General features: G+C 42.3%; 1 protein-coding gene across 1 annotated transcript in view; it reads right to left on the minus strand.

Annotated features, from left to right (window-relative positions):
• Positions 1-2695: 2695 nt before the first annotated feature.
• Positions 2696-27904, minus strand: part of LOC137636448 (uncharacterized) — a 49710-nt gene continuing 24501 nt past the window's right edge. Inside the window, exons 3-4 of the mRNA XM_068368873.1 lie at positions 9810-9938; positions 2696-2800 (exon numbers count right to left, since the gene is read on the minus strand). Coding sequence (XP_068224974.1) covers positions 2696-2800; positions 9810-9938 — 234 coding nt within the window. The remainder of the gene's footprint in view (positions 2801-9809; positions 9939-27904) is intronic.

Here is a 27904-nt window from a genome sequence, read left to right on the forward strand (position 1 = left end):
TAAAAATTGCATTGTCAAATATGGAGTATCTGAGGTGTGTCGACAGATGATTAAGCTTTTTTCTAGAATGAATGTTCATGAACTTCATCACCAAAGTTATTGCCAGTGTTGTGCCCTTCATTGATTATATAGAGCTCCTATCCCCCTCTGCTAATTCTTTGCTGCATGTTGTAGGGAGACATTTCCGGAAGAAAAACAGGTTCCTTCTCAGATTCATAGAAATACAAATTTTCCCGAGTAAAATTATTAATACTCACTATAAAGGAAGAATATTGTATATATATATATATATATATATATATATATATATATATATATATATATATATATATATATATATATATATATATATATATATATATATATATATATATATATATATATATATATATATATATATATATATATATATATATATATATATATTTGTAAGCTCATCCTTTTTCGTAGGAGATGCAAAGTTCTAGTGATTACTAAATTAGTTCTATTTATTGTTAATATGCTCCAAGACATATTCCCCCATCATTACACATTTTGTGTATTTTTATACTCGGGCTAATATCGTTTGTGAAAAATGCTATATCTTGTCAAACTATTAGAATAATTTAAGCCTAAGGTTTTCCTATGATTAACCCCCACTCATAAATGGCATAGGATAAGGGTTAGCTCAGCTGTTAGTGGTTAGTAGCCTATCTCTCTTGGTGTATCTGGTTCAATGCTGTTGAACCTTAGAAAGTCAGACTCTATTCTCAAGGGCTGTGTTGTCACTCACCCCTTTCAAAAGTACTTTTTTAAAATACAGTAGTAACGAGTAAAAAAGAAGAGAAGGTAAATGAAACGGATTCACCTAATAAAAGTTTGAAACTTATATGTATTGTTTCTAATAATTTATGTGAATGATTTGGTAATTCATTTTTTATTTCAAATTTATTAGAACATAATTATTTTTTTTCAATTTTATTTAATATAAATGTATAATTTTGTTTTCGAAAATTTAAATAATTTGATTTTTATTTTTCAACTGTTTATTCTTTCTTTCTAGTCATAAAAAAAATAGTTGGAAACTTCAGAACTGTAGAGCAATTAACAAAGCAATAGGACTTCAAGAATTATCATATTTATGATATATTATTTTAACTATATACTATATCACCTGTTCAATCTTCAATCTCGATTTATCTTAATCTTTTCACGAGGAGGTCCGTAATCTTGATCACCTTTATTTTCCTCTTCCTTACCTCTTAGTCCTCGAGATATTATGATAAAAGAAAAGCTCTGGTTGGTCAAGTCGTCCATTTTTTACCTTTTGTCTTATTTAGGTTACTTTGATAAACGGACATCTGAGAACGTATATATTCATTTCTCTAAAATTCAAACCTTCTATTTGAGGGATTATGTGTTGGTAACATAATCCCCTTGGTACGGGACAGTTATACCCGAGAGAATGAAGAGAGTAAATCAATTTACAGCATAAAGCTTTTATCTTTTCCTTTGAAAGTGAAGATTTATATCATAACTTCCTTATAATAGATTCCTGCTCCCATCAATCGCCTTCAGCAAAATTGTCTTGATTAACGTAAATTCCTGTTCAGTATTTCACTGGGATCGCTAAAATGGTTCTCGAGAGTGAGATGACTTTTGTAATGACAAAATTAATTATTTATGTGTGGAGTTTTATAAGTCTCTGGAGAGATGATGGAGCTTTTTTATTTGCCTTCATTTAAGGTTTGTGAACTTCATGGCCAAGATTATTGCCAGGGTGTATTTGTTATGTATTTTGTACAATACTATATGCACTATGAGTATTAAGAGTAATGTTGCATGGTATTGCATTGATAGAACGTGTTTCAACATAGTTCAAAAGTGTAGCAGCGTATGTTGTAAAGGATTTAATCATTAATTAGTTGTCCTAAAGTTAGGATGTGATTCTTCTTACTTTTGCATTGCAGTAGGATCCCGAGTTTTGAGAGTGATGGTCATTTCTGTTTTTTGTATGCATGTGTGCGAGTTTTGTTTACATACTTTCACTCGAGAGTCACAAGTTCTTAGACAAGTCACAGAGTAGAGCTGTAATCTAAGCTTCAAACATTAAACGTATTTCAATAAGAAGTCTCTGATTTTATCCCATCCAACCAGAAGACAAGTCGGCGAAGATGCTGGGATAGGAATAAGCTTAACTACTGTATTACTATTCCAGGTATGTTAGAAGGGGTTATTTAATTTAGGCATTCTGGGAGTTGTTCCTGTGCTTTATTTCCTAATGAAATGAGGTTTTTCATATGGAATTACTTGTGTTTCAAACGTCTTTACAAGTTAAAGAATATAGTTTCAGTAAAATACCATAACTAAGAGCATTCCATTCACATCAGGAACACCTCTTATTTTCTTCTTTGGAGATTTAGGAATCTTATTTTGAATAACTTTAGCTGCGTAGTGAAGGGAACTATAACACTGACGCAACAAGCGGAATTAGTTCTAAATCTAAAATAAAGTAAAATAACGCTTACAGTACACCTTGTGGGCTTTACTGAAAACACTAGTATTTTTCCAGAATTTATCTTAATCATTGAACAGAATAATCTAGATTATTAAAAGATCGGCTTCAGTTGGATGACTTGACCAACATGAGACAAATTAGTCCCTCCCAGAAACCCTTTAAAAAAGAAACCCTCTAAAAGAGGAAACTGCATCTGGCTTAATGATGAGACATATTATCATGCATTGTCTCTATTACTGCCAATTCATCTTGTTTGGCTGCTTTTAACACATTAAAAAGGACAGTTAACTTTCCATGTGTAACCTATAGGTTAAAAGCATTCAACATATAGATATCAATATATGCATTTATCCTATTATAGCCTTTAATATCTCCCTACTTTGTACTTTAAGCAAAAAGTTTAAGGGAAATCAGTAGTTATAATGTTAATTATATTAGAAATAATAATATTTTTATATCAAAACTGTTAGAGGATCCCCTCGTCTCCCATTACCGAGAGAAGTTCTGGTCGTATCCTTTCTGCAACTGATAGAGGATCTCAATCTACCATTATTGAGAGAAGAAGAAATAAACAATTAAGATAACATATTGTGAGAACAGTAGCAACCTTAAAATAGATCTTTCATATATAAACTATAAAACTTTAAATAAAAGTAATAAGATAAAATGCTGTGCCCGAGAGTATCCTCAAGATATATGTATTGTATTATAAATGACAATGCAATATTTATTTCATTTCTCATATTTATTAAATTTTTCATATGACTAAAATTAAAATATATCTAAAATTCTGCCTATTTAATGCTTTTATGATTATATTTAATAAAAAAATTCTGAATAAAATCCATTCTTGATTCATTCTTTAATATTTAAATATATCTTTGTGATTACTATTCCACTTTCCTGAATAACAAACAAATAACGTAAATTTACATATACACTTTTTATGGAGTACAGATTAACATCTGCTCCTAATAATACCTATTGCAGCATCACTTCACTGATCAATTTTTACTGGCTGTCTACACTAGAACCTGTCTCTTACACAAGGTAAGGCAATCTACACACTCGCATTCACTGTGAATCTGTGATCCTCCTTTAGCACTCCTTAAGTAAAACGTACCAGAACGACTTATGTGCTATCTTACCAGGGCTTAAACTCATGCATATGTGATATGACTATCACCTTGAATGCTGCGGCTTTTTCACTTAGATTACCTTAAAACTTTTTCCTATTTCCTTAAATTTTAGGCTAGTAAAACCGAGATTACCTTGAAACCATGAAAATTACCTCAAACTAAGGTAATTACCTTAAAAGTTTAAACCTTGTTCCTTACTCACTTAAAATCATATCATCCTTCACAAATAGATTAACTGGAGTAAAAAAGCAGTAGGTCTAGCGTGTGCTAATAGATTCTCTTAGTTCGTCTTCTCTTCCTTCCCCTGCTTCTTTTGCTATCTCTAGGGACCCTTCTGTTATTCTTATGTCCATCTATTGTTTGTCATTCTCATTATATGTCCTCTCCATGTCCATTTCTTCATCTTGTTGTTTGAATACCCTCTACTTTAGTTTGTTCTCATAGTATCCATGTTGCTCTTTTAGTGTCTCTTAGTCTTATTCCTATCACTAGTCTTTCCAAAGCTTTTTGAGTTGTAACTAGTTCGTGTTCTAAGGCTTTATTAGGGTTAATGTTGAACCTAATGTTTCTCCCCTGAAAAGCTGACCTCCCTTAATTCCCTGGAAAGGTATGATGGGTCGTATGCGACCCCTACAGCATTTTCAAAACCTGTTTTTTTCCCCATAAATCATCAGCTGTCTCGAATATGGAAGTGATCGACCTGCAAGGGGTGACTAGTCTACATGCCATTGTCTGCTTTAGCACTGATTTCCGTCTAACTTCCCTCCTTCCCCGTTTTTTTACCCCCCCCCCCCCCAGGGGTCGACCTCGACTCTGACATACCTTTATAGGGGTAAGTGATCAAATAGAAAAGTTATTACATAATTATAAATTGTCGAACAGTGTTGATACTTGTTTAGTTCTTTATAGTTGGAAAGTGTGGGTGAATGGTGTGTCTACCACTTGCATGACATTGGTTTTGGCTTAGATGCCATATATTGCCATGAGGTCCATTTTCCCTCAAATACTAATTTCTGAATTTCTTTTATTTTTAGCAAATTTGATTTTTTTCTATTTATTTTGAATTTATCTTCAATAATGGCCAGCAGGCAGTATTCCCTCGGCATGGATGTCATCAACACACTTCTAATGGAGTTAAAAAGAGATGTTGATGATAATATGGAGTTTGCAACCCCATTCTTCATTTCAAGTGGTAGATTGGGCTGTAAGAGTTGTTGCGGTCTGCGGCCATTTTGTTGACATACCCGAAAGGTAAGTTGGCATATCTCTATACATTCTTGTTCTGTATAGAATTTGTGATATTTTGGTATATTCTAATGCATAAATATCATATTTTATAGGAGATACAATGATTTTCATAAGAAATTTACATTGTGAAACTAGGCCGTCAAAAAATTACCTTTAGATTTCGCCCCTGATATAACAGTAAATTACATCTTAGTGCACATTTTATTATGTATTTCTGTTCTAGGATAATATGAGTTTATTCTATAAAAAAATTAGCCTCTTCCTATTTCATTTGGGTACCCAAATAAATTCATGAAATTTGGACAAATTTTTTTGGCCAAAAAAAGTTACCCTTTTTTTCTCATTTCAGATCTTGACTTCTATGGGTCCAACTCATTTCCAGCAATTACACGCTGTTGCTTTGCCATCTAAGAAGGTGTCCCTAAAGGGATTTATGTGTATATGTATATTTCTATTTTTTGTGAATATTTACGTCAAGTCTTTTTTTTATGTATACTTAAATTTTTAATATATTTCCAATAAATAGTTATTTTGTAGATGGGTATCATTTATATTTTCATTAGATTTTAGCATTCTTTGAAGTATTTTTAGCAAGTCAAACAATACAGATTGATGCATAACTAAATTTTTCCTGAATTTTTTTGGAGTCGGGGTCGTTCGCGACCGAGTATACCCTTAAAGGGGTGTCCGAGGAGCGTACCTATCCAGGGTTAAAGTCTGAAGTTCTACGAAGATAGACCTTTAGCCATTCCACTGGGCATAGGGATGCTTCTTCCTTCAGAGGGCAGGTTCTCCAGGGACCCCACATTTTAGTGGGCAGCTCGTTCTTGGCGAGAAACGCTGGGTCCGGAAAAAGGTTCAGTTCTCCGCAGTCTGTGAACTGAATGTGGCCATCATCCCTCGAGAGGGCCACTATTTTGCTAACTCTGGCTCCTGAGGCTAGTGCAAATAAGAATATCACTTTTTTAGTTAAGTCTTTTAGAGAGCAGTCTTCGTTGTCCAAGGTTGATGCCAAGTGAAGAACCTTATCCAAGGACCATGCAATGGGCCTCGGTGGAGCTGCGGGCCTAAGGTTACCGCAGGTTTTTGGAATCTTGTTGAAGATATCATTGGAGAAGTCCACCTGGAAGGAGTACAGCAAGGGTCTTGTCAGGGCAGATTTGCATGTGGCAATCGTGTTGGCTGCTAAACCTTGTTCATGGAGATGGATGAAGAAGGATAAACAGAAATCCGTTGACATCTCCTTTGGTTTCTTTGCCTTGACAAAGGTGACCCATTTCTTCCAGGAAGACTCGTACTGTCTTCTCGTTGATTTTGACTTGTATTCTTCTAGAAAGTTAATACTTTCCCTTGAAATCCCAAACCTTTTCTTGACTGCTAAGGTGAGAAAATCATGAGATGAAGGTTCTGGGTTTTCTGTGATGCAGCTGAGACAGTCGACTTCTGCACTTGTTGAGTCAGAACTGGATCCGGCAACGGGATCAGCTTTAGGCGTAGTTCCGTTATCAGGGGGAACCATACGCTGTTGGGCCATTTGTGGGCTACTATTGCTGCTGTTCCGTGAAAGGATCTCAGTTTGTTGAGGACTTTCAGCAGAAGGTTGGTTGGAGAAAACAGGTAGATTTTGGACCATTTGTTCCAGTCTAGAGACATCGCGTCCGTTGCTTCCGCTAGAGGATCCTCGTAAGGGGGTACATACCGGGGTAGCTTCTTGTTGTCGCTCATTGCAAAGAGGTCTATCTGCAGTCCTGGGTCTTTGTGTAAGATAAAGGAGAATGATCTTGCGTCTAGGGACCATTCTGACTCTATCGGGTTGAGCCCGGATAGAGCGTCCGCCGTCACATTGCGGAACCCTTGAAGGTGAACTGCTGACAAGTGCCATCTCTTCTTCTCCGCTAGCCGGAGGATGGCCAATATAACTTGATTGATTTGAGACGATCTCGAGCCTTGTTGATTTGGGCATCTCATTACAGCCTCCCTTTCTAGTACCAGTCAGATGTGGATTGAGCAGCAAAGTTTCAGTTTTTTCAGTGAGAGAAAAACTGCCATGGCTTCCAGAATGTTGATGTGGAAGGTCTTGAAGAGGGAGGACCAGGTTCCTTGGACTTTCCGATGGTGAGAGTGGCCTCCCCACCCTTCTTCTGAGGCATCCATGTGAACGGTGACTGACGGTGGAGGCGGTTGTAAGGGTACCTTCTTCTTTAGGTACTTGGCCTCCAACCATGGCTTGAGGAGGGATTGCAGACGAGTTGGTATCGGTGTTCTCAGATCTCTTCAAGCGTTTGATGCGTATTTTCTCCAAACTCCTGATGCATCTTTTAATTGAGCTATCAATACTGGGTCTGTCACTGAAGCGAACTGGAAGGACCCCAACACTCTCTCCTGTTGCCTTCTGTATATCCTGGCAGATTGAAGGAGTCTCTTGATAGATCCCGCTATCTCTCTCTTCTTCTCTTTTGATGGAATGTAGAGGCAGTGTGACTGTAAGTTCCAGTGGACACCCAGCCACTGGAATGTCTGAGATGGAGATAGTCAAGACTTTTCCAAGTTGATCTTGAATCCAAGCTGTTCTAGGAGCTGGATCACTTCCTTAGAGGCTTGCTAGCATTCTTCTTTGGATGCTGCCCACACCAGCCAGTTGTCCAGGTAGGCCATCACCTGAACTCCCTTTAGGCAAAGTTGACGAATGACTGCATTCGCGAGCTTTGTGAATACTCTTGGGGCTATGTTTAGTCCGAAGGGCATGGCTCTGAAGACGTACTGTATTTTTTGCAGCTTGAATACCAGGTAGGGGGAAACTTGGCGGTTGATCGGAACATGCCAGTACGCATCCGCTATGTCTATGAAGACAGTCTTTGCCTGTTTGGGCAGTTGGGTCCTTATGTGTTGGAGCGTCAGCATTCTGAACTTGTTGTTCACTATGAACTTGTTGAGTGGTGATAAGTCCAGAATGACTCTGAGCTTTTCCGAGTCTTTCTTCGGAACACAGAATAGCCTTCCTTGGAATTTGATGGACTTTGCCCTCCTTACAACTCTTTTGTCTAAGAGTTCCTGAACATATTCTTCCAATATGAGGATTGAGTGTTGGAAGAATTGAGGGAAATTCGGTGGAGTTGCATTCCAACTCCACCCCAGTCCGTTCTTGATTAGGCTGTGGGCCCAGGGATCGAAGGTCCAGCGATTCCGAAAGAGGAGAAGTTTTCCTCCTACTGGTAGCATCTCACTTGGAGTGCTGGGTGGAGGACTTGCCTCCTTGGCCACACCCACCTCTGGGGTGAAAATGGGCGACTGAGTTGTCACTTGTTGGGGCACCAGCTGAAAAGTGGTGGGTGATTGTGCCACTGTCTGTGGCACCGTGGCCACGGGAAGCTGTTGTTGTCTTGGAGGGCGAGAGGGCACTCTGGGTCGTTTTGTCTTCCTTTTCGGCTGGGGACCCTCTTTAACGGAAGACTTTCTCATGGAGGACAAGCCCCATTTGGAGTGGAGATTCCTGTTCTCCGTTGCGGCTTTGTCTACAACCTCTTTGACCACTTCAATCGGGAAGAGGTCTTTTCCCCAGATGTTGGAGGCTATCAGCTTCCTCGGAACCAGTCTCACTGCAGCCAAGGCGAAAACGAACTCTCTGCAATGAAGATGTACAGGTCCTTGGTGACCATTGCCAAATGAGCTTTGGCAAAGACCAAGTACATATCCGGGGTATCTGGGACACTTGCCATCATCTCTAGTCCGGTCTGTAGAGACATAGAGGCTAGTCGCTCTTTCGTTTCCTGCTCCCTGCGCAGGTGAAAGTCTGCAACTTTGGGAGTTCTTCTCCGAACTAACGTCCGGCAATGTCCGCCTCCAGCTTCTCAACTGAGAAGGTGATGTAAACGTCCTTCCAGTCCGCATCATCGGATGGTAGGGCGAGAAAAAAGGGTCTACACTCTTCGAGTGTAGGGCATGGTTTCCCTGCCTCGACTGCCTTTAATGCTGCCTTGAACCCTTTCTCCATAAAGGGGAAGGCACGGGAAGAAGCAGCAATGAAGGACGGGTGCTTCTTGCTGAGAGCCGGCACCTTGGAGCTAGTGAAGGCCCTCTCCTTCAAGGTTTTGGTAAACAAGTCCTGTGCCTTGGGGAGGTCTAGAATGATGAGCTCTTTCGTCTCAGTTTCTTCTTTGGAAGGGGGTTCTGTCCTCAAGCGTACGTAATAATCCGGATAGGCCCCCTTACTTGGTTAGAACTCTAAGTCATCTACTGGGACAGTGCCCAATTTTTCGGAGAGGAATATCTTCCCCCCTGACATAGGCATATGCACAGCACACCTGCAAGGATTGATGTCAGAAAGGGCAGGAAGTTTTTTGACGTTTAGATTCTTGGGGGCTAAACGTGAGGACACGAGCTGATGCATTTTGGTCCGTAGAGAACCCTCCTTCTCGGACGACTGCTTTTTCATGTCTTGGAACATGGACAAAAGCGAATGCAGCGTATGACTGATCATGTCTAGCTGGGGGCAGAAGAAGTTGATGGGACAGGCTCGGCCACCGTAGCCGATGAAATCGAAATAGTTTCGGATTTCTCAATGTCGCCTTCAGAGGTACAAAAGTCTCCTGCTCCTGCTCCTCTGCTAGGAAACTTAGCTCCATCTCCTCGGAGACAACTGACATGTTATCTTCTTGTTGGATGTCCTTCAAGGCATCGGATACATCAGACTCTATCGGAATCTGGATGAGTGGAATCTAAGGTTGAGCTTGGGGAACAACTGCATCCTAAGATGCCCCAGGGAACAGACAGGCCCTCATCTTCTTATTAGGAAGGTATGGGCCAGTGGTGTTCTTCTGGAAACCTCTGACCCATTTTCGCAGCATCTCTCTTGCTGCATCCCTTGACTCTGTGGACTTTTGATCATCAAAAGCCTCTTTTACCAGTTTGTCATAAACGGTACATACCTGTGGGTCCCAGCATTTTAGAGATCTCTTCGTAATTGCGCAGCGCGCATGGGTTCTGCACATGTCATGACCGCAGAAGTTCTTACTGCGGACCTTGCAGAAGTGGTTCCCGCACTCGGGATCCTCCTCCTGTAAAGAAAGAAAAGCATATAAGTATTCGGTGAAAATCTCTGAATTTCATCATTCAGTGTAATAAAAGTCATTTAATTAGCTTAGGATAGTGTAAGCTAGGGAAAAAAGGGAAGACACCCACATATGCTTCCTGTCCAGCCCATTGCTATGACTCCCTTCAATATTGAACACTAATTTCTTAACGAATTAGATGGGAAGATAATATCCTTGGATATGAAGTGTAATTTTAACACCTTCTTTCAAGGTTCAATATTGGGGATTTTTAATAAATGGGTATCGGCAATTAATTTAACAGGGAGAATCACTCTCTAGGAGTGGTGGTCTCACAATAGGCTGCCCATGAAGCTCCTTGTAGGTTGGAAAAATTTTTGCATGGGCCGCAGCACAGACCATACAGCAGTATGTGTCATGCGGAATAATCAATATGGCAGTGAGTACGACCATCGCAGTCAGTACTGTAGTGCCTGCCGGTGTACGCCGGCATTACCCTGGGCTATTAAAGGTATATACTGCCTTCATAGATAAAGGACGGTAGGTCGCCGGCAGTTGCTCCGCTGCCGGCCGCCGGGGGTTCCCTCTATCAAGGTGGACCCGCTGGCAGACGGCGTAAAGAATGTCTACAGACTTGGATGACCGGCTGCCGGCAGTCAACATAGTTGCCGGCAGTCGTCCAGTGTGTGCCGGTTGCCGTTGGGTCGCCCATGAATGGTACCCCATGGCAAGCGGCGGCAGAGCAATCTGACAGCAGACAGTTGTCCGATTTGGCCGCCGGCAGCTGTAAGATGCCGGCAGCCGGGCCAGGGTTGATGGAAAGATAAGGAGAAAGCATGGATGGGGGGGGGGGGGGAAGCAAAGGCACAGCTTTGCAGACCTTCATCAGGAATGAGGGTTCATATGGAAGGAGGAATTATATTCAGGCTTCCATCCAACCATAGTCCATCCAAATTGATAGTAGGGCTATGGAAGGCAGTCCAAGGGAGGACTGAAGAACACTCTAAAGATAGGGGGGTGGGTGTGATCCCTACCAGCAGCTGGCTCGGCCGGCGGCAGACAGGGAACCCCAAGCCAACCCCACCAACTACCCATAGGGTCGATTGTAGAATGATGGCCAGAGTGTGTGAAGGCTATGCCAACACTAAAGGACAGCAGGGGAGGGACAAGGGTCCATTAGGTGAGGTAGTACCTAAAAGGCACTACCCAACCTAAAAGATTCTGATCCATAGAAAAGGCAACCTTAGGGGCCAGGGAATTCAATTCCCTAGGTTGGGTTAGTCTAATTAGGTGAGAAGGCGGCACAAAGGTCGCTGTCTCAACTGAGAAACAAAATCTAGTGTTGGAGACCCTAAGCAAGGGAAGAATTCAATTCTTCAGCTTAGGACCTGCCGGCACAGGACTGTCTGCTAGGCCATGGAGAGGAGGAATTATCATATAATGCCTCCAAGGTATGGCCTAGGGAGGTTTTGCCTCCTGGACTGGCAACCTAACCTGGCTTGGGAAATCAGTTCACCAAGACAGGCGGCTGTCGATCACAGACAAGTTACTCTGATGTTCCGTCCTAAACTCAAAACCAGCTCAGTGGTTGAGAAAAAGAAGCGGGAACACCCCAGTAAAGATTTGCCAGAATACAATTCAAGGCAAAGCTAATTAGGGTTAGCCTAGGCTAGTCAGAGGGATGAGGAATTGCTCTAAATCTCGCAAGGAGATTGGTATTGACTTAAAAGGTATAGGAGGTATCAGTCTCCACTTAAAAGATGATAAAAGGGGAATTGGGGACATGTATGAAAGTATACTAAAGCCCCTAGGCTGGTAGCCTAGGCGCAGTGAGAATCGGTCACCGAAACTCTTTCGTATACTATCTTGGAAGAGGAAATTTTTTATGCAGTAATATCTTAACCTGTTAAGCGTCCCCCCTGGACCAGGTTGCCGCTAACGTACCGTCAAGCTTTTTTTGCCGTGAGCGGTCATTTCACTAATGATAATTTTCCAAAGGTAATATAATTTCTTTATGCTTATAATTCGTATTTATAGTTAAAAGTGGGGATATTAATTAAATGGTAGGGTAATAAAAACCAATTAATATTACTATTATTTCATTTCAAATGGCTACATAATACTAAATATTCTAATGGGTTCTTTTTATCTTCAATTGTAAATCTTATGCCTGGATAAGCAACAAAAGCAAAGGGATAAGTCTCTCCCTCCCCCCTCCTCTCTCTCTCTCTCTCTCTCTCTCTCTCTCTCTCTCTCTCTCTCTCTCTCTCTCTCTCTCTCTCCATATCGTTTCCTGTATAGTTTTCAAATATGTTCGTCATAAATTTGTACATTATTTATCCACTTTATTCTCTCTCTCTCTCTCTCTCTCTCTCTCTCTCTCTCTCTCTCTCTCTCTCTCTCTCTCTCTCTCTCTCTCTTGGCATTTCCTTTCCTATATAGTTTTGTGAAATCTCGTTGTCCAGTCATTCAGTAATGAGAAGTCATTTTTGCTTTCGGCATCGAAAGAAAACTTTGTTTCTTCAATATACTCATCACTGGAAGATTCAGAACTAGTGCTCTCATTATCAAACAGGTTATCATTAATAAATTCCTCAACAAGAATATCATTTATTTCATCTAAAGAAATAACCTTCCTCTTTAGACCGTTCATTACAAAAGGAACAACAAACAACCATTTCCGCGGCACAGTGTAAAATCCGGACGTCGGATGCCGTCCGGGAGAATAGAAAATCGCTTGTATCACCGGGAAAGACGCGAAAATACACCTCTTTTTTGTGACTGGTAATGTTCACTGATACTTTCTGTTATTTTCTGAATAAATGCTCGAAAAAATATTGGTTTATTTTCATGTTAATGAGAATATCACTTAGTACATAGTGTAATGTTGACGTCCGATTGAGATTATTCTCAATAAAATGAAAATAAATCAATATTTTTCGAACATTTATTCAGGAAATAACAGAAAGTATCAGTGAAAATTACCAGTGTCAAAAAAGTGGTGTATTATGGCGCATTTACCGGTGATACAAGGGGTTTTCTATTCTCCCGGACGGCATCCGACGTCCGGATTTTACACTGTGCCCATTTCCGCATGAACGCCCGAAGCGCACTTATAGGAAACCAGTTTTCTAACATCAAGCTACCTTCAGAAAAAATAGTTGTCAGACATCATATAAGTTTCTATTTACAGCCCCCATATGCTGAGAGTGTTACCAAGTGGTGATCCTATACTTACTATACTAGTAAACGTAATATCACGAGACTGACGGCTTGAAAAAGGCAATTAAAGTCATGAACGGAATATGCAGTTGAAGGCGGTACCGAGTAGATCGTGGTGAACGGTTTATCACGTGGGTGACGCTTGACAGGTTAATTGTATAAAATATTGCCTGAGCTTCAATAAAACTTTACCAGGAAGGTTATATCATGCATGAAGTGTGTAGGTGCCTAGGCTAGGAAGCCTAGCACTCCACAAAAACAAGGGCATAATACAAGAATTCCTAGCTAAATTGCTAATTAGCTAAAATTATTAAAGCGATTAATGCCGGTAAAGTTGTTCTGTCTAACTAAATGTAGGCCTACATTCAAAGAACGACCGTGTCCAAGATGCCATCTGGCTGGAAACAGCTCTTGTTACGTTAAATACGAATTTATATCGAGGAAAAAACTGGCAAGAGCTTACATTTATACAATTCAAAAATAGTACTTAACTTTCCAGAAGCAGATGAGGCTGGGGAAGACATCATCGAAGCAAGACAATCCAAAATAGTGAGAGATAACACAGGATGAACACTGGTCAGGAATGCTATACATGAAAGAATGACTAGATGGCGCCACACGGCGGCGTGCTGGCGCTAAATCACAGTACGAGTAGGAGTGTTGCCTTTAGTAACGGCTCTCCTACAATTCTAGCCACTTTCCCCTTTCAAAGCGTAAATGCTATTAGGGGTGTAGATAGCTATGTGGCGTGTCAAGAATACTTCCTCTGATCTTATGCGATATACCTATAAGATATTACAAGGAATACTCGCTCCAGGAGTTAGAATTCTGGATACCTTTAGTAAAATTCTCTGGGATATATCACTGTAGTTAAATATAACCTAGGAAGCTACTAAGAAGGAACTTCCATCAGGACGACATGGCCTGAGCCCAAAAAGGCCTTTGGTGTGCTTACCTTATTACCCACAATAGGTTACTGTTCTGAAGTCACTTTGTATCCTACCTTTTTTTGTATCCTAATCAACCTTAAAATATACTTTTTCTTGTTTTTTTTTCTGATGAAATTCCTCCGCTCTGCTGTTTGGAAAATCTTCATTGGGCTTTTTCTCTAGGTCCTGGCCGCTGATCTACAAAGGCTCCTTTTCTTCTGATGGCCATCAATCTACAACAGCCCCAATGTTTCTTCTGCGTGTGTTTGTCCTTCTGAGCGTAGCCAATTAATATGATGATAGGATGTCTACATAACAACCATTAGGTTTACCTGGAAATAATAATAGAGTAGTTAGATGATGAATTGTTAGCAATTATTCCTCAGCTTATCCCATCTCTTGGCATTTTTTTTCGGTGGGATTTAATGATACATTGATATTCTTCAAATACAACCTTAATGAATCTTGTGGCTACATTGCTCTATGACACCCAACTCTCAAGTGTGTGTGGAGCGTCCTAAACAATCTGACAAAACCAAAACATAGCTAAACAACAAAAGAGCATCGCTTTCAAAAGACTTAAATCCTTCTCCAGTACAAAACTATAAAGAATTACATCATATCTTTGAGGTAATCAATAAATGCTTGAATTCTAATATCAAAATAAATCATTTCACTTATATACAAAGCATAACATGTTTTATTCATGCAATATGATGCAATGCTGTGCAATACATGTAACACTTGTAACAATACAGTACATTATTACAATAATGCATAACAATATGTTTCTTGAGTTGCAGCCGAAAGCAGGAGGCATACCTGCTGCCACCTTTCTCTGCAAAATATATGACCCTTTCCCATCCCCTTATGTCCTTTAGTGACGGCCTAGCCGTCACAACCCCTAATGCCGGTATTCAACAATTTCCATGATTGCCGGGCTGACTAAGCTGTCGGCCGGGCTCCTACAAAGCCTGTTAGATTGTCGCTTCAACCTTCCCCCTAATGGAAGCAAGGCTCCGGGAAAGGTTGTGCCGGCCATGATGGCTGCCGGTGGGAGACCCATTAAAACTTTGAGTATTCTTCAGTCCTCTCTTGGGCTGCCATCCACAAACCCTGTAACCCGCAGTGCAGCCGGGAACAGATATGGTGGCTGGATGGAAGCTAGAATTAATACATTCTCTCCCCTTCCATTTGAATCCTCATACTGGAAAGAAGGAAGTATAGACAGTAGTCCCTATAACCCTAATTATTGTACTAAACTATAATACGTTAGTCCTTCTCTCCATTCTCCCTCTCTCTCTGTCGGCTAGTGACGCTAGGTACTAGCCTAGCCCGGTAGTATACCGGTAGAACTACTGTATACGATTATACAGTAGCCAGTATTCCTGCAGTATAGCAAATACAGCAGTTAGAAAACTACAGTTTATAACATACAGTAGTATGATTTTCCAACATATTCTGTGTATCCTTTCACAGTCCATTGTTGAGAATGCTAAGCAAATGTTGAAGTGAAGTATTCCTTCAACATTTTGATGTATCCTAGATCATCAGGATATAAAAATCTTTACCCTACGGTATTAATATTTCACTTGTGGGGGATTTAGTGTTAGTATATACTGACTCCAGCTCTATGTACTAGGGCTATTCCAGCCTATATTTCCCTAATAAGGAAATCTTAAAAAAACATTAATATTGAGGGAGGTCATAGCAATTGCCTGGACAGGAAACACAGATATGTGTCTTTCCTATTTCCTTTCTATCTTACGATCGTAAGCTATGAATATAATAGTAAGAATTAGTACTAATGCATGTGATATATATATATATATATATATATATATATATATATATATATATATATATATATATATATATATATATATATATATATATATATATATATATATATATATATATATATATATATATATATCAGTTTGATAAAATACCCCATACTCATTTCACTCTTTCATTCCTTACAGCCCAATATGAAGTGTGTAGTTATGTACTGCAACCACAACAGTAGGAGCTTTTGTAGACCCATGATGTGCAGGTCTCATGCCCCCTGCTCCATCGCAACTGAAACACTCAGGTATTGGGACCCAAAGGGTTGCACCGTCTGCTCAGCCTTGATGTCTGAGGGTTTCGGTGATCTCAAGACGGCGGTGTCAAGGGATACTGCGAGGGAAACACTTCGAAAGTGGGTAAAACGGTTCCAGAAGGACTCTCCGGGACCGTACCTACCAAGCGAAACAATCAGAAGCCTTCTGTTCCCTAAGACAACATCCGGCGTGGTTGGGCCTCAGGTACTGGTCAAGCCTCCCTGCATACAGCTCTGACGATAGAAGCTGACATTAATAAGGCTTTGGATGGCTTGGACATCCATCAGGAAAGGATGTCAGATATGTCCTAGGATACAGAAAAGGATCTCCTTCAAGAAAACCCTGAAGAAGAGATTGCCCAGCCTCCCAAGGATGAAGAAGAATCCGGATCGACAAAGACAGAAGACCATCTACTGTCTGTGACGGCATATCAACCTGTGCCGTCAACCTCTTCGGCCCCAACCCCTCAACCAGAACCGCTGTTTCTCAAGGGCGAAGCGTTCATGGCGCAAATTCAGACGATGATGGAAACTATGTGCAAGGAACAGCAAGAGATGAGAAAGGGAGTCAGGGAAACACACCGCGCAGCCGCTTCTCGCGGCTCCCTAAAGTGGCCCAGAGTCTCTGACTTACCCTAATGCTCCGAAACCAACCCCTGGAGGTATGCGGAGTTCATGCCCATGATGAATTGGAAACTCTACGTCTCGGAGAGGATGGGGGCCATACCCCTCGACGATCCCCAATTTTGGCCGAACTTTGCGGCTTACCCGGATTGCTTCGTCAGGTTGGAGAACAACGAACCTGCGTCTAAAGAAGAGACAGAACCTGAGAAGGTTATGGTCTTTGATCATGACAAGGCACAGGCTATATTGACGAGTAGCCTGAAGAAAGCAGGATATATGAACTCAAAGGTTTTTGCTTTTAGCAAGAGGCACCCTACCTTCCTTACTCCTTCATTAAGAGCTTTTCCCTTTAGGAATAAAGCTCCCCACTGTGTACTAAGAGCAGTTGATGCGAACTAACCATGCCCTACGCTAGAGGAGTGTAGACCATCGTCTCTAGCCCTGCCTACGGGCGAAAAGGACTGGAACGAGGTCCATCTAACCTTCTCGATCCCGAAACTAGATCCAGATATCGCAGAGTAGCAGTTTAACGAGAACCTTCCGAAGTTGTCAGACTTTCTTCTGCGAAGAGAACAGGACACAAAAGAGAGACTAGCTACCTCTCTGTCTCTGCAGAACTGCATGGAGATGTGTGCAGGCATTTCAAATACCCCAGATATGTACACGGTCCTAGCCAATATGCACATGGCTACACTAGGAAAGGACATATACGCTTTCGTGAAGGCTAGGAGGGTCTGTAGAGAGTACGTGTTTGCCAATGTAACTGTCAAGAACGAGCCCAGAAAGTTGATAACTTCATGTATTTCGGGCAAGGACCTCTTCCCAAAGGAAGCAGTCCAAGAAGTAGTTGCTAAAGCCGTCATGGTGAATAGGAACCTTTTTCAAAAGTGAGAGATGTCTTCAAAAATGAAATCCTCTGACGCTGGTCCCCAACCCAAGAACAAGAAGATGATGAAGCCACGAGTGTCTCATAAATCTGCGCAACATCCCACTGTTTCCATGACCACAGCGCTGCAAATGGTTGCCCAGCCGCAAACCACTTCCCAGATGGTGCCTCAGCAGTTAGTAGCCCAGTCACCAGCCTTTAACCCAGGCTTTGAAATGCACACCACTACCTTTCGCCCAAAAGCTAGAGGATCTAGAAGAGGCTCCTCTTGGAACCCCTCAAGGGGTAGAGGAGGACGTGGTCAGGGTAACAAACCCTTCGGATCATCTAAGCAATGAGATGCTCCATGTAAGAGGAAGACTCATCCACTTTCAGGATAGTTGGACCTTCGATCCTTGGGCCCACAGCCTAATCAAGAATGGACTAGGGTGGAAATGGAACAGAACTCCACCTTCCTTTCCTCAGTTCTTCCAACACTCTACCCGCTTATTGGAAGAATAAACCATAGAACTCATGAACAAAAAGGTCATAAGGAAAGCAAAGTCTACCAAATTCCAGGGAAGGCTTTTTGTGTTCCAAAGAAAGATTCGGACAAACTCAGTCATTCTAGACTTGTCTCCACTCAACAAGTTCATCGAGAACAACAAGTTCCGGATGTTAACCTTTACAACACATAAGGACCCGGTTACCGAAAGGGGCGTACACAGTCTCAATAGATCGAGCAGATGCTTACTGGTACCATCCAGTCAGCCGCCCCCTCTCCTCCTACCTAGGATTCAAGTTACAGAAGACAAAGTATGTCTTCACAGCCATGCCCTTCGGACTAAACATAGCCCCAAGGTTATTCACAAAACTCGCGGACACAGTCGTACAACAGCTACGCTTAGAAGGCATTCAGGTAGCAGCATACCTGGACGACTGTCTTGTGTGGGCAGCATCCAAGACTGCTTGTCTGCAGGCAGCCACAAAGGTGAATTAGTTCCTGGACCATCTGGGGTTCAAGATCAACTACAAGAAGTGTCGCCTCTCTCCAGCTCAAGAGTTTCAATGGTTGGGAATCCATTGGAACTAGCAGTCACACTGCCTCACCATTCCACCAAAGAATAGGAGAGAGATTGCAGGCTCTGTCAAGAGACTACAGAAATCCAACAAGATTTCAAGACGCCAACAGAAAAGGGTACTGGACTCTCTCCAGTTCGCAGCAGTAACAGACCCAGTGCTGAGAGCACAACTAAAGGATGCGTCAGGAGTCTGTAGAAGATACGCATCAAACGCTCGAAGAGATCAACAGAGATCGACACCGACCTTACTACGATCGCTTCTGAGGCTACGGTCGAAGGTCAAGAGCTTAGCACGGACAATTCCCTTACAACCACCTCAGCCGTCAGTAGTCATCCACATGGATGACTCACCGGAAGGATGGTTAGGTCATTCCCATCAAAGGAAAGTACAAGGGGACTGGTCACACCAGTTCAAGACCTTTCACATCAACATTCTGGAGGCCATGGCAGTCTCCCTGACATTGAAGAAACTATCCCTTCACAGATCAGCCCACGTCAAGTTGGTCTTGGACAGCGAGGTGATAGTGAAATGTCTGAACCAACAAGGCTTGAGATTGCCTTACAACAATCACGTGATGTTGGCCATCTTTCGCTTGGCAAGAAAGAAAAATGGCACTTATCAGCAGCTCATATACAACGGCAGTGTGTCAGCGGACGCTCTATCCAGGCAAAAGCCGATAGAGTCAGAATGGTCCCTAGACGCAGACTCATTCTCCTTCATCTTGGAAAAAGTCCCAGAATTGCAGATCGACCTCTTTGCAACGAGCGACAACAAGAAACTACCTTGATAAGTAGCCCCATACGAGGACCCTCGGGCAGAAGCGATGGACGCCATGTCCCTCGATTGGAACAGATGAAATCATATCTATCTGCTCCCTCCAACAAATCTCCTGCTGAAGATCCTCAACAAGCTGAGATCCTTCAAGGGGACAGCAGCAGTAGTGGCCCCCAAATGGACCAAGAGCAATTGGTTCCCTCTAATGATAGAACTGAGGCTGAGGCTGTTTCCTCTACCGAACCCAGTTCTATCCCAACTGGTTCAGAAGTCGACTGTCTACGCTTCATCATTGAGAACCCAAAACCTACATCTCATGATTTTCTCGCCTTAGCAGCCAAGACAAGGTTCGGGATCTCAAAAGTCAACATCGACTTAATAGAAGAATACTAGTTAAAGTTAATCAGAAGACAATATGAATCGTTTTGGAAGAAGTGGGTCTCCTTTGTCAAAGCAAACAGGCCGACAGAAATCTCAATAGACTTCTGCTTGTCCTTCTTCATCCACCTTCACAAGCAAGGCCTGGCTTCCACCACGATAACTATGCGTAAGTCAGCTTTGACTAGACCTCTTCTCTACGTCTTCCAGGTGGATAAGTCGAACGAAATCTTCAATAAGATTCAGAAAGTATGCGTTAGACTTAAACCAGTAACCCCTCCAAAGCCCATATCATGGTCTTTGGATAAAGTCTTGCACTACGCTTCAAACTTGAACAACGAAGATTGTTCCCAAAAGAATCTAACACAGAAAGTGATATTCTTGTCCGCTATAGTCTCAGGGGCTAGAGTTAGTGAAATAGTGGCCCAATCTAGAAACGAGGGCCATATTCAGTTCACATAAAAGGGAGAACTAAATCTTTTTTCCGATCCTACGTTTCTTGCCAAAAACAAGCTTCTCACCAAGATGTGGGATCCTTGGAGAATCTGCCCCCTGAAGGAAGATGTCTCTCTATGTCCAGTAGAGTCTTAAGCTGTATCTTCGAAGAACTTCAGACTTCAAGGAAGGACAGCTCTTCATAGGCAAAACCTCAGGATCAAACTTATCCCTAAAACAACTCAGGGCAAAACTCACCTACTTTATTCGCAGAGCGGATCCTGACAGTACACCCACAGGTCACGATCCTAGAAAAATGGCTTCCTCGCTGAACTTCTTTCAGCATATGGACTTTGACAGACTCCGCTCAAATACTGATTGCAAATCCTCTAGAGTCTTTTATAAACATTACGCAGAGCGAGTGCATGAAATAAAACACTTTGTGGTGGCGATAGGTAATGTTATAAAACGTGTCGTCTAGTGCTGCGATGAGCAGTGGACTGTTTTGGGACTTAACAGTGTAAAGGGTGAACAGGTATTAGTATATTTGAGTGTAATACATTTTAATGAAAACCACTATGGTGATTCTTGGACTGTTGTAGTTAGGTGTATAATCTAACCAATAACACCAGTGCCGTGTGAACATTCGTACACATTGTTAAGACTTATCTAACATCTAAGTGAAATTAATCTAATAATTTCACAATACCAGGTGGCACCTGTGATTTACTAATATATATTTTTTCCCTTACAGGTTACAAGTATATATATATATATATATATATATATATATATATATATATATATATATATATATATATATATATATATATATATATATATATATATATATACCTTAAGGATGTTGATTATGTAGAAGATTCTATTTAAAATACATTCGTTGTTGTATTTATTTTTGTCTATACAAATAAATACATGAAATGTATTTGCATCTTATTCGCCCTACATTAAATCCAATAAAGTTTCCAGAGTCTTTTATTTTCTTAAAAATAAAAATACTTGATAATATAGCTCTGTAAGAACAACCTGGTAATAGGTAAAGTTCCACCTTGTTCCGACGAATACAACCTTGACGCTTTATAGTCAGTAACGACATATTCCCTTTAGGGGGCAGGAAGCCCTAAGTTAGTTCTAAACTTAGTGGATATAACAAATAACGGTAATGTCATATATACATTTGGTCTGGGAGACCATATAAGAATCTAAGTCAAGGTAAAGGCACTTATACAAGCCCACAGATATAGTACCTTCAAGTAATTCTCTGGTACACTTCTATCAGGACGACATGGCTGAGCCCAAAGAATGGATTTTGAATGAAGGCTAAAATCTATTTTTGGGTTATGGCCATGTCGTCCTGATGGACCCTCCCTCCTTTCTAAAAAGGGGTATACAGTACATCTATGTAACAAAGTCCCCACCAGATACTACTCTATCTGCGGCTATTCATGCTTAATTGCAACAAGGAATAGTTCGCCGTGGTGGTACTAGGAGGGGATCTACCGGGTAACCTTGATAACGGCTCAACTTCAATTTCACCACTCTTTCCGCTCAAACCGAAAACTCTATTCTTGGGGAAAATTGCTATGTGTCGTATGAAGAAATATGTCCCCTGATATGCGATATCCTTAAGAGTTATATTAAGGATACTCGTGCCAGGAGTTAGAATTCTAGAGACCTGTGGTCAATTCTCTTGGAGTATCACTGTAGCCAGATATCCCTTAAAAGCTGCCTAAAGGAACCTTCCATCAGGACGACATGGCCATATCACCCAAAAATAGATTTCTCGCTTTGCTCAAAATCCATTATTTTATATCATAAAATGAGTTTTATCCCCATTACCCGTTCTTATAACACAAAATCTATGAATAATAAGAATTTTAGTATGAAAGAGGACAGCTGGACCAATTTAAAAAAAACAAAACATCACAAACCACTTGGTTTTTTCAAACCTCTTACAAGATTCTAAAAAATAAGAGGCAGTTTTGTTTAAAACATAATTATAAAGATCTCATAGAATGAATGTTAAAAAAAAATATTTGAAGATTATATCTAATATTAATAATTAGATTTTTTTTTCTAATAAAATTACAATATCAGTACAAATTTTGAGAGTCGAAGGCTGTGGACTTTGCCGTTATACTGTTTTTTGGGGCTCAGGCCATGTCGTCTTGATGGAAGTTCCTTCATAGTAGCTTCCTAGGTTATATTTAACTACAGTGATATATCCCACAGAATTTTACTAAAGGTATCCAGAATTCTAACTCCTGGCACGAATATCCCCTGCATTTGTCTTCAGGGATATCGCATAAGATCAGAGGTTGTATTCCCGACATGCCACATAGATATCTACACCCCTGATAGCGTTAATGCTTCGAGAGGGGAAAGTGTTTAGAATAGTGGGAGGGCCATCATTAAGGCAACGCTCCTACTCGTACTGTTGTTGAGCTCCGGCACGCCGCCGTGTGGTGCCATCTTGCCATTCTTTCTCAAGTAGCGTTCCTAGCTAGGTGTTATTCCTCGTTGCTATCGCTATTTTGGATTATACATATTGCTATGATGCCTTCACCAGCTTCATCTGCCTCTGGAAAGTTGAGTATTATCTTAATTTGTATAAATGTAAGCTCTTGCCAGTTTTTATCCTCGATTTAGTTCGTAATTAACGTAACAAGAGTTGTTGCCTAACCGGATGGCGTCTTGTACGCGGTCGTTCTGTATGCATGTGCATTTAGTTAGCCAGAACGACATTCCCGGTATATATTCGCTTTAATAAATGTAGCTATCTAGCAATTTAGCTAGGAATTTCTATATGATGCCGATTGTTTTGTGGATTTGGCAATTTATTTATCGAGCCCCACGAGTGCTAGGCTTCCTAGCCAAGGCACCCACACACTTCATGGATGATATAGCCTTCTAGTGTGATTTTATTAAAGCTCAGGCAATATTTTATACATTTAAGATATTACTGAATATAAATTTCCTCTTCCAAGATAGTATACGAGAGAGTTAGGGTGACCAATTCTCACCGCGCCTAGGCTACTAGCCCAGGGGCTTTGGTATACTTTCATACATGTCCCCAATTGCCCTTGTATCGTCTTTGAAGGGGAGACTGACACCTCCTATTCCTTTTTAAGTCGATACCAATCTCCTTGGGAGATTTAAGAGCAATTCCTCTTTCCTCTGACTAGCCTAGGCTAACCCTAGTCGGCTGTACCATGAATTTTATCCAGGCAAATCTAGACTAAGGTGTTTCTGTTCCTTTCCATCAACCGCAGAGGTCGGTTTTGAGTTTAGGATGAAACATCAGAGTATTCGTCTGTAATCAGTGGCTGTCTGTCATGGAGAATTTAATTCCTAAGTCAGGTTAGGCTACCAATGCAGGAGGGTAGACCTCCTTAGGCGTCACCTGAAGGCCTTATATGATAATGCCTCCTTCCTGTGGCCTAGCAAAGAGTCCTGTGCCGGCAGATCCTAAAGCTGAAGAATTGAATTCTTCCCTTGCTTAAGGTCTCCGACACTACATTCTGTTCTTATCCACCTGAGACAGCGACCTGGGTGCCGCCATCTCATCCTATCAGTCTACCCCAGTCTATGGAATTGAATTCCCTGGCCAATAAAGGTTGTCTTTACTCTGGATCAGAAACTTTTAGGTTAGGTAGGACCTACCGGGTGCTACCTCACCTACAGGACCCTTACCCTCCCCTGCTGTCCTTTGGTGTTAGCCTAGCCTTTACACACCTTGGCCATCATTCTAAAATCAACCAACAGGTAGATTGTGGGATTGGCTCGGGTTCTCTGTCGGTCGTCGACTGAGTTGGCTGCCGGCAGAGATTCCCCTAACCTATCAAGTGTTCTTCAGTCCTCCCTTGGACTGCCTTCCATAGCACCACCAGCTGGTACTGGTGGGGCTATGGTTGGATGGAAGCCCGAATATAATTCCCCCTTCCATATGTACCCTCATTCTGGATGTCGGTCTGCAAGGCTGAGCCTTTGCTTCCCCCTCCCATCCATGCTTTCTCTCTCTTTTACCATCTACCTTGGGCCCAGCTGCCGGTGACCTAGAGCCGCCGGTCTGCCGCCCACTCCCTACTGAAGGCAGTTTACCTTAAAAAAAGCACAAGGAAATGCCGGCGTATGCCGGCAGCCACTACAGTATTGGCCGTGGAGTGGTCAGTAATCATTGCGATATTGAATATCCCGTAATAGATATACCACTGTGCGGTCTGTGCGGTAACTATTTAGGGTTTCATCGGCTGAGATTGCTGAGCCTGTCCCGTCGACCTCTCCCGCACCCTAATTGGATACGATTAGCCATACGCTAACTTCACTTCTGTCCATGTTTCAGGACATGAAGAAGCAGTCATCCGAGAAGGAAGCTTCGCTTCGTTCAGAGATGCATCAACTTGTGTCTACCCGTTTAGCCCCCAAAAAGCTAAACGTGAAGGAACTTCCCTCTTTTTCAAACGTCAATCCTTGGAGGTATGCTGAACACATCCTATGTCAGGAGGGAAGATCTTCCTCTCCAACAAACTGGACACAGTCCCAGTAGAGGATGTCGAGTTTTGGCCCAGCAAATGGGCCTATCCAGATTGTTATGTTCGCTTAAGGACAGAACCTCCCTCAAAAGAGGAAACGGAGCCATAAGAGGTCATCATACTGGACCTCCCCAAGGCCCAGGCCTTGTTCATTAAGACCTTGAAGGAAAGGGCCTTCTCTAGTTCCAAGGTACCGGCTCTCAGCAAGAAGCACCCATCCTTCATTGCTGCTTCTTCCCGTGCCTTCCCCTTTATGGAGAAAGGGTTCAAGGCAGCCTTAAAAGCAGTTACGGCAGGGAAACCTTGCCCTACACTCAAAGAGTGTAGACCCTTTTCCTTTGCCCTACCTTCTGACGATGCAGACTGGAAGGACGTTTATAACACCTTCTCAGTCGGGAAGCTGGAGGCTGCCATTGCCGGACGTCAGTTCGGAGAAGACCTCCCGAAGTTGTCGGACTTCCACCTGCGCAGGGAGCAGGAGACGAAGGAGAGACTTGCCGCCTCTATGTCCTTGCAGACTGGATTAGAGACGATGGCAAGCGTCCCAGACACCCTAGACATGTACATGGTCTTTGCCAAAGCTCATTTGGCAACGGTCACCAAGGACCTGTACAACTTCATTAAAGCCAGAACGGGCTTGCAGAGAGTTTGTGTTCGCCTCTGCTGCAGTGAGGCACGAACCAAGGAAGCTGATAGCTTCCAACATCTGGGGAAAAGACCTCTTCCCAAGTGAAGTGGTCAAAGATGTCGTCGACAAAGTCGCTACGGAGAATAGGAATCTCCTCCACAAGTGGGGCTTGTCATCCAAGAGGAAGTCTTCAAGTGAGGAGGGTCCCCAACCCAAACGGAAGACCAAATGACCTAGAGTGCCCTCTCGCCTTCCATGACAACAACAACAGCTTCCCATGACCACGGTGGCACAACCACCTACCACATACCAGCTGGTGCCCCAACAAGTGGCGACTCAGTCACTTGTCTTTACCCCAGCCTTTGAAAGGCAATCTATAACCTTTCGGCCAAAGTCTCAAGGTTCCTTTTGAGGTTCCTCTAGACGCCCTCCAGAGGCAGGGGCAACAAATGCGGATGTGGCCAAGGAGGCAAGTCCTCCAACCAGCACTCCAAGTGAGATTCTTCCGTTAGGAGGGAGACTTGTCCTCTTCCGGGATCGTTGGACCTTCGATCCCTGGGCCCACAGCCTAATCATGAACGGACTGGGGTGGAGTTGGGATGCAACTCCACCAATTTTCCCTCAGTTCTTCCAACACTCAACACCCATTCTGGAAGAATATGTCCAAGAACTCTTAGACAATAGAGTTGTAAGGAGGGCAAAGTCCATCAAATTCCAAGGAATGCTGTTTTGTGTTCCGAAGAAGGATACGGAAAAGCTCAGAGTCACTCTGGACCTGTCACCACTCAACAAGTTCATAGTGAGCCAAAAGTTCAGAATGCTGACTGTTCAACACATAAGGACCCTACTGCACAAACAGGCATACACAGTCTCCATAGACATGGTGGACGCATATTGGCATGTTCCGATCAATCGACAAGTTTCCTCCTATCTAGGATTCAAGCTACAAGAGAGACAATACGTCTTCAGAGCCATGCCCTTCGGACTAAACATAGCCCCAAGGGTATTCACAAAGCTTGTGAATCCAGTCATTCGTCAACTATGCCTAAAGGGAGTTCAGATGATTGCCTGTCTCGACGACTGACTGGTATGGGCAGCATCTGAAGAAGAATGCACGTAAGCCTCCAAGGAAGTGATCCAGTTCCTGGAACATCTGGGATTCAAGATCAACTTGGTAAAGTCTTGACTATCTCCAGCTCAAAAGTTCCAATGGCTGCGTGTCCACTGGAACTTACAGTCACAATGCCTCTCCATTTCATTAAAGAAGAGGAAAGAGATAGCGGGATTTGTCAAGAGACTCCTTCAATCCGTTAGGATAAAAAGAAGGCAACAAGAGAGAGTGTTGGGGTCTCTCCAGTTTGCTTCAATGACAGACAGAGTGTTGAGAGCAAAATTAAAGGATGCATCAGGAGCTTGGAGAAAATACGCATCAAACGCTCGAAGAGATCTGAAAAGACCGATACCAACTCGTCTGTGATCACTCCTCAAGCCATGGTCAGAAGCTAAGTACCTAAAAAAGAAGGTACCCCTACAACTGCCTCCACCTTCAGTCACCGTTCACACGGATGCTTCAAAGGAAGGGTGGGGAGGCCCCTCTCACCATCGGAAAGTACAAGGAACCTGGTCCTACCTCTTCAAGACCTTCCACATCAACATTCAGGAAGCCATGGCAGTTTTCCTCTCACTGGAAAAACTGAAACTTCGCTGCTCAACCCACATCCGACTGGTACTAGACACAGGGGTAGTAATGAGATGCCTGAATCGAAAAGGCTCGAGATAGCCTCAAATCAACTAAGTGATTTTGGCCATCTTCCGCCTGGCGGAGAAGAGATGGCACTTATCAGCAGTTCACCTTCATGGGTTCCGCAATGTGATGACGGCCGCTCTATCCAGGCTCACCCCGATAGAGTCAGAATGGTCCCTAGACGCAAGATCATTCTCCTTCATCTTACGCAAAGTCCCAGGACTGCAGATAGACCTCTTCGCAACGAACGACAACAAGAAGCTACCCCGGTATGTAGCCCCATACGAGGATCCTCTAGCAGAAGCAATGGATGCGATGTCCATAGACTGGAACAGAATGTCCAGTATTTACCTGTTCCCTCCAACCAACCTTCTGCTGAAGGTCTTCAACAAACAGAGATGCTTTCAAGGAACACCAGCAATAGTGGCTCACAAGTGGCCCAACAGCATCTGGTTCCCCCTGATAACGGAACTACGACTGAAATTGATTGCGTTGCCAGATCCAGTTCTGGATCAGCAAGTGCAGAAGTCGACTGTCTCGGCTTCATCACAGAAAACCCAGAACCTTCATCTCATGATTTTCTCACGTTAGCAGTCAAGAAAAGGTTCGGGATTTCAAAGGACAGTATTAACT

This window comes from Palaemon carinicauda, unplaced genomic scaffold, assembly GCF_036898095.1.
Source record: "Palaemon carinicauda isolate YSFRI2023 unplaced genomic scaffold, ASM3689809v2 scaffold30, whole genome shotgun sequence".
NCBI lineage: Eukaryota > Metazoa > Arthropoda > Malacostraca > Decapoda > Palaemonidae > Palaemon > Palaemon carinicauda.